At 39.0% G+C, this 12,281-nt stretch overlaps 1 protein-coding gene and 1 pseudogene across 1 annotated transcript; both read right to left on the reverse strand.

Moving 5' to 3' along the window:
• Positions 1 to 5,176: 5,176 nt before the first annotated feature.
• Positions 5,177 to 6,692, reverse strand: LOC147904987 (uncharacterized; annotated as a pseudogene).
• A 52-nt stretch (positions 6,693 to 6,744) lies between these two features.
• LOC147904988 (uncharacterized) lies at positions 6,745 to 7,428 on the reverse strand. Its single transcript, XM_087393541.1, has 3 exons — positions 7,420 to 7,428; positions 6,869 to 7,344; positions 6,745 to 6,783 (listed from the first exon to the last, which is right to left on the reverse strand). Exons 1-2 carry the CDS (start codon positions 7,426 to 7,428, stop codon positions 6,880 to 6,882), a joined length of 474 nt encoding a protein of 157 aa, XP_087249667.1. The 3' UTR covers positions 6,745 to 6,783; positions 6,869 to 6,879.
• Positions 7,429 to 12,281: the final 4,853 nt, after the last annotated feature.

Below are 12,281 nucleotides of genomic sequence, written 5' to 3' on the forward strand. Positions count from 1 at the left end.
CTTCGTGCATCCTCCAAATTTTGAGAAAAAAAGGCCATTTTGGTAGGGTCTGTGATTGCAGACATCCTAGCAGTCCTACGGAATTTGTTTGAGTTTGTCCCTAGAATTTCCTTTGAGTCCATCTTGGTATGTTTAAAAAATATATAACCTTTTAATAATACGGCACACGATGCTCAAATAAGGGTGGATAAAAAATATGTACACAATTGGTACAAAAGTGTCGAATCCGTCAGGTAGTCAAAGCTCCAAGGTCAGGGCCCACTTACCTGCCACCATCCAAGATAAACTGAGTGTTAGAATATCATAGTCTCAAATGGGAAGATAGGTAATGCCTATTTACCCGGCTTGTTATCGCTTTTACAAAGAACCATCCTACCTTTTGGATTCAAAAAAGAAATACTGGGCATGTATGAGTCATTAGGGGAGAATTGGGGTCTCAAAAGGGCCTCATAAGGAATGGGTTAAGAAATGGATTAGGCCTAATGCAAGCCCTCTTATGGGGTCCAAGGGAGTCCTGACGCCCCCTAACTAGGTGGGTTAAGCCCAGTTGATCCACCTCTTACACCTGTTACACCTAGGAGGGGGCCACCTCTTACGCCAAGGAGGGGGCACTTTTCCTAAAGTCAAAATTTTGAATTTTTAATTTGAATTCCCTCTCTCTCCCTCCTCCCCCCATCCTCCAAAGTCAAACTTTCAAATTTTGAATTTGAATTTGAATTCCCTCCTCCCCCCCCCATCCTCCTCCTTGTCTCCCTCCTCCCTCCTCCTCTTCCACTCATCCCATTCCTCCTCCTCCTCCACCTCCTCCTCCTCCCCCCCCTGCCTCCCTCCTCCCTCCCCCCCTCCTGTTCCCTTTGTCCACACACCTCCTCCTCCCTCCTCCCACATGCGTCCTCCTCCTCCCTCCCTTGCTGCTTTTTCTTGCACCTCCCTCCCCTCCCACATGCATCCTCCTCCTACCTTCTCCCACATGCATCCTCCTCCTCCCCCCCCTGCTGCATTTTCCTACTCCTCCTCCTCCCTCATGCTCATCCATTCTCCTCTTCCCTCATGCTCATGCCTACTCCTCCTTCCTCCTACTCATGTAAGCTCCTCTTGCCTCATGCTCATGCCTGCTCCTATTGCTTCTACTCCTCCTACTCATACGTATTCGTCTACCTTCATCCTCACACCTAGTCCTCCGCTTGCTTCTCCTCCCTCATAATCTTTCATAGTCCTTCTCATCCCTCTTCAAACATCACCTACCTTCTATCATGGCCTATCATAGTCCCTGTAAACTCTGCGACTATTGATGGCACCATTTGAGGAGATCTCCCATGTTACCATGTGACCATACAATTCCAGGATCAATATGTGATCCATGATTTTTTTTTTCAAGAAAAGAAGCATCTTGAACCTCAGGAGGTGCTCTAAAGAGGAGAATATGAGCTAAAATGTTAATTTTGTAGTGTTTCAATATAATTTCTTACTTTGGATTATCTACAGTGGTGCATTGCTTTTGCTAAGGTTCCCTTAGTTGTTCTTTCAGGAACTTCATGGAGGATGATATGAGAATGGTGGGCATGGATGATATGGACTCTTCATATCAAAAGACACAAAGTCATGCATGAGAAAGTTGTTTTGGAGGCGATGCAGGACTTGAAGGGAATGGTGATGCAAAGGAGATGCCTGGAGCTCATGATGCTACTAATGTAAGTCTTGAAGCTCAAAAGTTGATTGAAGAAAAAGAATTCACATGATGCATTACATCTTTTTAAATTTAAATTTCTAAAATGATGTTTCTTCATGTGTGCAATAGCAAGAATGGATATTCTATCCATTTGGAACAAGAAGGCATGGAGAATTCACAGTATTGACCCAAGGCAACCTATGTGATCCATTCCAATGTGTTGTACATGTGATTATAAGAACTTACGAGTTGAATGTGAGATTCCAACAAATAGCATAGCGGTCTTTCTAAGGACTTAGTCAAGGATTCAAAGACCCTATTATTGGTGTATTAGAGCTGAAGAAGAAGAGAAACATGCTATGAAACCTCTTTGTAATACAATTTGAAATACAAACACCTATTTCTAATAATATTCTTCTATCTAAAGCTAAAATTTTTCATGTATTTATGGCCAAATGGTGAATCTTTTGTTATGGTTATCTTAATTATCTATTGTTTTTAATATTGCATCTTTTTTTATATTAGCTTGCACACAAAAGTTACATCACATTTTGATGTAACTTACAAGTCAATAAAATGTTGTTTGCCAAGTTTGGCCATTTTAATACATTTGTAGAAGGGATTTGACCATGGCACCACATTGATTAGATGGAATGTTAAAAAACCAAAATTTGAGATTTTCCTACATCACCTTGTAAATGGTTGATGCACTTCATGATTTTCTATGAAGAAATATAGATTTCGAAGGGGTAGATGAAGAAATTTGACAACTTTGGCCATTTTAATGTCCATTTTTGGCAAATGTAGGAGGAATTTGACCGCGGCGGAGAAGGAAAAGTTGGTCGGGACATCATGTCTGAAAATGCCAAAACCCACCATGGTGCGAATTTGGCCATTTGGACACCCTCCAAATGGCCAAATTCGCGCTATGGTGGGTTTTTGCATTTTGGGACACCCCATGACATCCCGACCAACTTTGTCTTCTGTGCTGCGTCAAATTCCTTCAACATTTGCCAAAAATGGACATTGGAATGGCCTAAATTGTCAAATTCCTTCATCTACCTATTTGAAATCCATGTGTCTTTATAGATGCATCAACTTCAACATAGATAAACATGGAAAATAAAATATTTACAAAGTAACTTATAGCAAATGACGGTTGGTCGATATGATAACTTATGTGCCTTGTAGCACAGCTCTAGTAAGACCCTTAGGCAATATATTTTCTATATAATTTCTTGCGCTTTGGAGGAACCTTGTAGGTTGGCTATGTCAATGTAATTTTTTATTTAATCCAAAAGACTTTGATCTTCCACTACATCATTTCGTTTTCTTTGTTTATCTTGCCTTTGGAGCCACCTTTTAGGTTGGCTATGTCAATATGATATTTGATTTAATATCACTAAATCACCTTGAAATAATTTGATGCATTACATGAGAAAATATATATTTGGAAGAGGAATCTAAAATTTTCAGTTTCTATGTTTTCTTGGTCATGGACATTGGCTATGTCCATGTATCTTTTATTTTAATATTTAGGTTGGCTACTATATTACCTTGTAAAGGATTGATGCATTTCATGATTTTCTATGAAGAAATATAGATTTTGAAGGGGTAGATGAAGGAGTTTGACAACTTCGGCCATTTCAATGTCCATTTTTGGCAAATAAAGGAGGAAATTGACCACAACGCAGAAGGCAAAGTTGGTCAAGACATCATGGGGTGTCCAAAAATGCCAAATCCCTCCATGGTGCAGTGCAAATTTGTCCATTTGGACACCCTCCAAATGGCCAAATTCGCACCGTGGCAGGTGTCCTGACCAACTTTGCCTTCTGCGTTGTGGTCAAATTCCTCCTACATTTGCCAAAAATGGTCACCAAAATGACCAAACTTGGTCGAGAGTATTTTTTTGACTTGGAATATTCATAATATTTTTCTAAATTAATTTTACAAAAATATATATATACAAGTAATAGACCTTAATTGCATGGAATATTTACACCATTGTCAATGGGATACACTGCAATAGGGGAAGCCATGTGATGTGGATCACAATGATCAAGCTGTCAATACTTTGATGCAATTCAATAGTTAAGTAGGGCATTCTAAAAATTGGAATTGGAAGACCACAACGTATCCTCCTGCTCAACTAATATAGTGCACTAATGAGTGATCTCAAATGCCTCCTACATCAAATCAACAACCATTACATTAGCAAGCCTAACAAAGCACATTACTTTAAAAAACCATAAAATATAAAACAATACATAGGATGCTTACCATCATGGCATTGTCTCCTTTAATGATACAAGCAAGGCAAATAGGTATAAACTATAAACTTTAGACATGAAAACAAACTTTAGGCATGACAACTTTAGACATACTACCTGAAAACTTTGGACACGAAACCACACAATAAAACCATCAAAAGAAAATTCATCAATGTTTTTAATGTCCTCCAAGTCATGAAGAAAACCTATGCAAATTCCAAAATGCAACCTACAATTTATGGGGTATATCTTTTCTCTGAGCGTCTTGATCTGAGCACATTTTTCTGAGCATGGCCTATATTGTGATTTTGTAGACAATTTTATTATAACATCACACACCATTTAGTCATAAAACTACCCTAGGAAGATACTATATACATTTCTACCCCACAAAGATGCCGCTAACATCACACACCCTTTCGTCATAAAACTACCCCACAAAGATGCTATATACATTTAATTACATTTCTTTCCAATAGCATTTAGGGCTTATAAGATCCCTTTATTCACAAAACTACTTTTTATGTCTACTTCATTTCAACACCCTCCACCTATATCATCCATCATTCATACTATCATGATAGATAGTGATTTATCGATGAAATAATTGCGAGTCACATGGTGAAGAATTTAGGGTGCAAATTTGCGTGCATCTATGCCGAAACATTTATTAGTTGCATCAAGGAGATACTTTAAGATTCAATTCACCATGATGATCATTTGTACACAACTCATACTTTTGACATGCAAACCTTAAGTAAGATATGACATAATTGTCACATCTCTAGCAAATAGAAAAGTTTTATGAAACCAACATGCTCAAAATTGAATATGTGATATTGAGATTAATATTCATGGGTACTCACATGATGTACTAATAGTTCTTCAATATGATTACTACATCTCTAGCAAATGAAATAGGTGCAAGACACCACAAAAGTTATGCATGTTCAAATCTAGGGCATCACAAGCAAAATGAATTGCTTGAAGGGAAAAACTCATGTCAAATCACTAGACTTAATCTTCTTTACTGATGTCATCCACATAGATATTGTGATGATGCCTTCTCTCTTTGATGGGGGCATTGAATGCAATGTCATTACACATCATCTCAGCCATAGCACTTGCATAAGAAGGCAAAAAGCTAAAATAGATCAATCAATATCAATGCCTCATTGATAATAATATTCTCCAACAAATAGGTTTAAAAAGATAAAACAAAAGAGTAACATAGTTACTAGTCATCTGGAAGATTAACAACCATTTCCACATCTTCAGAATCATTTAGAGTCCCATAGTTGCTTAACACATTTCCTTTCCTTTCTGTCCATCCAAAAATGGTTGCAATATAGAATAGCAAATGTAAGGATCATTCTCAATAGATAAGCATGCTCTCCTAGAATGCACGCATGCTTTTTGCATAGAACCAGTCCCAGCACCTAAGTCCACCACATGTCCAGAAATTGGACACAATAACTCCAAGAAGTACAACATCATGCATGGAGCCTTCTCCAATGCACCTCTCCATGGAATACTCTCTCCATGTTTTATAGTCTACTCACTTGTTGGTAAATAATGATGAAACAAACTACTTCCAAAAGCAATGCCCAATTTGGTACCAACCACGAAAGCATTTCCAGGATTACAAACACAAGACATACCAGCCCGATGAAGAAGGCATAAAACCACAACATCCACCTAAAGACAAGAAAAGAATTAAACTTATGCTTAGTACAAGCCATTTCATTATACAAGAGCATTAATTCTTTCAACATGTCATTGTAAGACAATTGTCTCACCTTATGATCAATACCACCAACTTTGATTGTACAATATGCATCCAAGTATTGCATGTACTTTCGACATGCAAACTCCAATCTGCTGATCCTAGCATAACGCTCAACCAAATGAAGAACATGAGGGGCACACATAACTAGGATCCAGCCAGAATCTAAAACAACTGTGGCCGCTACTAGCAAGGAGTAGCGTACATGGTTCTCTATTAATAAATTCCAAGATGGAGATGTGGAATCCTCTACTCCATGAGCTTCTAGTTGTGTAGGCAGATCAAGAATGACAAAATCTGCAGCCCAAGCAATACTCTTACCATTTCTTGTTTTTCTTTCACCTCCAAGACCCGCAAAGTATTCCTTCATGTCTATATAGGCTTGTGCGAAGTTTGAGACAGACAATTGCTTCCCAAACTCGACATAATCATAGCACCAAACCTTGCAATGTGAAGCATCACATGTGCCACTCCAATTCAAAGTTAGAGAGGCCAATGGAATGTACAAAAGGCAGATAGACCTATCTTTCCATTTAAATCCTTTCAAAATGGGTGTAGACTGTAGTACCTGCACATCTGTATCCACACCACATATGTAAAGACACAAAGTGATAACAACATATGTTACACAAACAAATAACAGCTTGAAAAAAGACCAAGAGGGCTTGCCATTATTAGTACCAGGATTTTTTAGTGGCCTACCACCCTTCTTTAGTTCCATACTTGAATCCTTGTCCTTTTTAGTCATCTTCTCAAGTGTTTTTTGAATCTCAATGATTGCATCATCCTCGTGGACTGAATTTGAGCTTGATGAACCCATCTCTCCCTTTTTATGCTATGTGTACAGCTCTACCTCCTCCTCGATGCAACATCCTTTTTTCATATCGAGCCACCACGGGCAGTTCTTTCTCTCCCACTCAGAGAGCACTTGCTTCCCTTCTTTTTCTATCATGTTTGGAGAGTACATACATAATTTTAAGTCTTGAATTTTTGTCCATACTTGACATATGGGCAACAATTTTTCAATCTTACCAATAGCTTTTAAGGATTGCAAGAATCTACATACAATAAGAGTCTTAGTGCAAAAGCGAAATACTTAAGGATGGATTTTTAATTGAAAAGGAAAAAACATATATTGCTTACCTAAATACCAATCATCGAGATGCCCTCGTCATCTCCATTTGTCCTGTTGCAGCTGTAGCAATAGTCATTGAATCCTTTAAATCTTCATAAGGTTCAAGTCTGTTCATTGCTTGTATCTCCCCAAAATACTCTCTCAATGTAGGATCTTGAGGAAGCACAAAGCTAGCTTGTTGACTAGCAACCAAGACTTGAGAGAGTAACCTCTCAGATTCACAAAGCAACTGATCCATCCATGCCTCTTTCGCCATCCACTTTATGAATTCTCTATCAGCTTTTGGCATCCCATAACTTGTTCTCAAATTTGAATCTGACCCTAAGATTCTGAGGGTTGCTATTTGTGTCTCCTTAGAGACCTTTGCAATGGAGATGTTATACAATTTTTCCAATGTGACAATGGAGGATTTATCATCAAATGGGAGGCTCCACAAGATATTAAACCAATCTTCACCATTTGTTGGTTTGACAATAGACAGAATCTACATATAAACAATACATGCAATCATCACACTCAAGTGTATTTTCTGATCATACAAGACATGCATATCCCATACCTTGATCATTTTCTAAACAAAGTTCATATTTACATCCTTTTTTAACGTTCTTTCTCAATCTCAAAAAACATTTGAACACTTTAAAAAATCAACTTTATGTTAAGAATCATTAAATTAACCATACCTTGATCATTTTTCGATCGTACTTGAGATTCACATTTAAGTGCTTTCTCCATATCAGCAACACTCAAATTTGGTTGAAGTTCCTTAAGCTTTGCCTCATAATCTTGCTTGTATAGTGGCTAAAATATATTCCAAAGAAATGAATGAGTACAATGAAGTAGTTAGTTCTAATTCAAAAGACATCCATGACAAATGGTATGAAACTTACTGCAAATACCATTCTCCCTAGCATCAAAGATGTCAAAGGATACCAAGTGCTTGATCCTTTACTGCTTTCATTTGCCCTATGCTTTTCAAGTGTCTTTTTTTCTTCCTCATAAAAAAGTGATAAGTACTCATTCTCATCACACGAACACATTGTCTTCGTGTTGTACAAATAATCCTTAAGATTTGTTTTAATAATTGCTGTTTCATTAAGGCTGAAAAATAAAAAATATATAGCTTCAAGCATATTGAGAATTGTTCACAAAACCCTTAAAAGCTCAAAAAAAAGTAACACATAAAAAGTAACACATATGAGCAAGAACTCGCACTTACAGATTGAACCTTTGAAGAGCAGCTATTAGCTTCATTTCTGTTTCTTTCTTTGGAGTAATAAAACTTGCTAAAACTCGAATATGCCATGCCTTTGATGTCTTGAATTTCTCTTCAATTAGAGACATCCATGCAACAGTCCGGTGATTCCCCTCCCACACAAAAAACATCTTTCGAGACAAAAATGACCAATCAGCATCATCAACAATCTATGCCTCAAATTCTGCATTTACATCCCTCCAACAAGAATCCCATGATTGTTCAATTTCATTTGTCACCTCTTGTGAAACACCATCCGAAAGTGTTGTAGATAAAATAAACATTCCTTTATGTTGAATATATTTTTCTACCTCTAGAGCTTGCTTTAGGCTATCCATATCAGTTCGTAGGCCTCTCACTCTTGTGTTTACAACACAACGACATAATGGGATCAAGGGAGCAATCTTTCCAGGATTGATTGCAAGAGATTCAATAACATCCTTCCCCTGACCAATATCAAGTGCAACAGGAAACTCTTGCTCAAACTCCTCATCCAGTTGTTTATCCTCTTTCTTTATCTTCTTAGAAGATTCCTCCACAATTATAGTAGTGTCTTCAAAGTCTTCCATCTCCTTATCCTCTTCAACTCCAATTTCAACCTCTTTTTGAAACTCTAAATTAGGTGTAGATTCCACTTGCAAACTTCTCTTGCTACTTGTCCTTCCACCTCTCCTACCTCCTCGTTCTCCTCTTCCACCTCTCCCCCTCCTCTCAAAGTTCTTATTTTTACCATCCTGCCAATGTGACACAAATGCATTTAAAAAAAGAAGTCATCGCATGGCATAGAATAGACTTACAAGGTCAATTAAGTCCCAGTGTTACTTCAATAGCATACAAAGAAAGCCCAAGAGGCTTTAAAATAGAAAATACCTGAAGCTTGATCGTGATGCTGCTAATTGAAGCTACACTTGATGAGATGATGGGGCTTGAAGAGACTAGCTCTGTAGATCCAAAGGTTGATGAGGGGGTACGCTACAAGAATTCAAAGAGAGTACAAGAACACAGAGGAAAAGATGAGTAGTTACGTTGCCTTTTAAGAAAGAGATGAAGCACCTGTGACTTGTGAAAATGGCGGGGCATGTGGCTCGAAACCCGAGAGGGAGGGCTTGGAAGCCTTGGATGCAAAAGGAGTAAACGAGGTAGTTGAGGCCCAGTACAGAGGCGACTGGAGAACATAATGGAAGCTGTGAGTCTAAGGAGCAAGAGCCTCAAAGGCCAAGCGAAACCAATGCTTCTGTAGCAGGAGTTTGTGGGATCGGGCAACAGCACAACAACGGCAATGGGAGGTACAAGGAGTCTGCAGACTCCGAGGTTTGCAACATGGTCAGTGGGCTGCGAGGAGCAGGGGTAGAGGGCCTGCTCTTGAATCAACAAATCATCTGAGACTCAATCTGCCCATTCCTTTGCCAGAGAGCACAGTGAGAGGGAGAGCGGGGGAGGAGAGCGGGGGGGAGAACAGGGAGAGTGGGGAGGGAGAGCGGGGAGAGCAGGGGAGGAGAGCGGGAAGAGCAGGGAGAGCGGGGGAGGGAGAGCGGGGAGAGCAAGGAAAGCGGGAGCAGGGAGAGCAGGGAGGGAGAGCGGGGAGAGCAGGGGAGGGAGAGCGGGGAGAGCAGGGAGGGAGAGCGAGGAGAGCAGGGGAGGGAGAGCGAGGAGAGCGGGGAGAGTAGGGAGAGCGAGGGAGGGAGAGCGAGGAGAGCCGAGGAGGAGAGCGGGAGGGAGAGCGAGGAGAGCGATGAAAGCAGGGGAGGAGAGCGGGAGCGGGGGAGGAGAGCGACGAAATGCAAAGCTAGCCTCTGCGACGAAAGGCAGGGAGGGAAAATGGCCTTTAAAAAAATCAAATTTTCTTAAGGGCCTTTGTCCAATTTTAGAAAATGAAAGGCTAAAAGACCCCTTTCATCGACGAAAGGGGTCTTTTGGCCTTTCATTTTCTAAAATTGGACAAGGAGGAAAATGGCCTTTAAAAAAAATTTCTTAAGGGCCCTTGAAAAATTTTGAAAATGAAAGGGCAAAAGACCCCTTTCGTCGACGAAAGGGGTCTTTTGGCCTTTCATTTTCTTAAGGGCCTTAAAAAAAAAGGCCAAAAGACCCCTTTCGTCGACGAAAGGGATCTTTTGGCCTTTCATTTTCTAAAATTGGACAAGGAGGAAAATGGCATTTAAAAAACTTTTCTTAAGGGCCCTTGAAAAAATTTGAAAATGAAAGGGCAAAAGACCCCTTTTGTCGACGAAAGGAGTCTTTTGGCCTTTCATTTTCTTAAGGGCCTTTAAAAAAAAGGCCAAAAGACCCCTTTCATTAGGGGTCTTTTAGCCTTTTATTTTCTTAAGGGCTTAAGAAAATTAAAGGCCCCTCCCTCCAATTTTCTTAAGCCCTTAAGAAAATGAAAGGCCCTTTTGGCCTTTTATTTTCTTAAGCCCTTTTGGCCTTTTATTTTCTTAAGCCCTTTTGGCCTTTTATTTTCTTAAGGGTGCCTTTTATTTTCTTAAGCCCTCAAGAAAATGAAAGGCCAAAAGACATCTTTCGTCGATGCAAGGGGTCTTTTGGCCTTTCATTTTCTTAAGGGCTTAAGGGCTCTCATGAAAATGAATGGCCCTTAAACCCTTAAGAAAATTAAAGGCCAATAGACCCCTTTCGTCGATGAGAGGGGTCTATTGGCCTTTAATTTTCTTAAGTGCTCTCATTACAATTAAAGTTCACATTGATATTTGTAGAAATAATCATCCCTCTTCCATGATAAAGAACACCTTTTCTGGCAAGGGACCACCACATGGCCTCGACCGACCCAAGTACTTAACGCTGGCTCTCGTTTTTATTATTTCAAATCATCACAATCAATGCGTTTATTTTATTCACCATGACAGGATGACATACTGGCTATAGAAATGCTACCAAACTATGATGTTAATAGGAACCATGACTTATAATGATTATCATACGAATTCGATTGCTAATGAGTGATCATTTAATTAAACATCATTACTGTGTGAGGTTGATAATTTTTCATAATTGTGAGGTTTATAATTTTATTGTGTGAGGTCGACATACAATTAAATATCTTTTTGATTAATTTTCAATTAATGATAGAGGCCAATAGACCCCTTTTGGAGAAAATAATTTTTAATTATTGTTAATGGAAGATAGAGGCAATTAGACCCCTTTTGGAGAAAATAATTAAATATAGAGGCCAATAGACCCCTTTCGTCAACGAAAGGGGTCTATTAGCCTCTATATTTAACTGATGGTTCATGAAAGATAGAGGCCCATAGACCCCTTTCGTCAATGAAAGGGGTCTATTGGCCTCTACCTTTCATTAATAAATGATGAAAAATAGAGTCCAATAGACCCCTTTCATCGACAAAACAGTCTTTTGATGAAAGGGGTCTATGGGCCTCTATCTTTCATAAATAATTGATGAAAGATAGAGTCCAATAGACCCCTTTCATCGTTGAAACAGTCTTTTGGCATATTTTTAACATCATAATTTATATTCAAAAGGTTAGAGATGTGCTGACCAACCATTTCTTGTTCACCACAATTATAATTTATATCTATCTATCAACTTTAAAATACTTATATCAAATTGTCGGAATGAATATGTAGCAATAATGCAATGTCATTGCTAGCGAGAATGGCTTGCAATAACTCCCATACGTGTCAAAGAAAGGCTGGGGATTAAAAGGTCTAAGAGTCCATGGTATTATAGTATTGTTGTTAACAAATGATGGCTAAAATTTACATCATGGTTCAGTACTATTGTCACACTTGTGCCGACTTTCACAAGACCAATCTTACAAAGTTGTGAGTATAAACAATGGGCAGTGTGTGCAAAGCATTTGTGAGTAACTTTTCTTGTGGCAGACTCTTGTTTTAAATGAGTTCTTGAAACAAACACTCTGCTCTTGATCTCGCCCTTTGGACTTCATCTCATTGAGTTGCACAGCTCAACCATTCTGTTCTTATGGAATCTGTCACAATTCAGAATGAGGATAGATCTTTGCATATGTTTGTTCGCACTTCCGTAGGTAGAGGAGTGTTGTCAGAGATGGTGCTTGCTAGCCATTTTCGATTCACACTTGGATCCATATCTGTCCATCAGCACTTTGGTGATAATGGGTCTGATTTGACAATGGAGCTGCAATACGAAGTCCATGACGATGGATACAAAATGT

The sequence above is a fragment of the Dipteris shenzhenensis genome, chromosome 2 (assembly GCF_047967505.1).
Source record: "Dipteris shenzhenensis isolate YYH24624 ecotype China chromosome 2, Dip_SZ_1.0, whole genome shotgun sequence".
NCBI lineage: Eukaryota > Viridiplantae > Streptophyta > Polypodiopsida > Gleicheniales > Dipteridaceae > Dipteris > Dipteris shenzhenensis.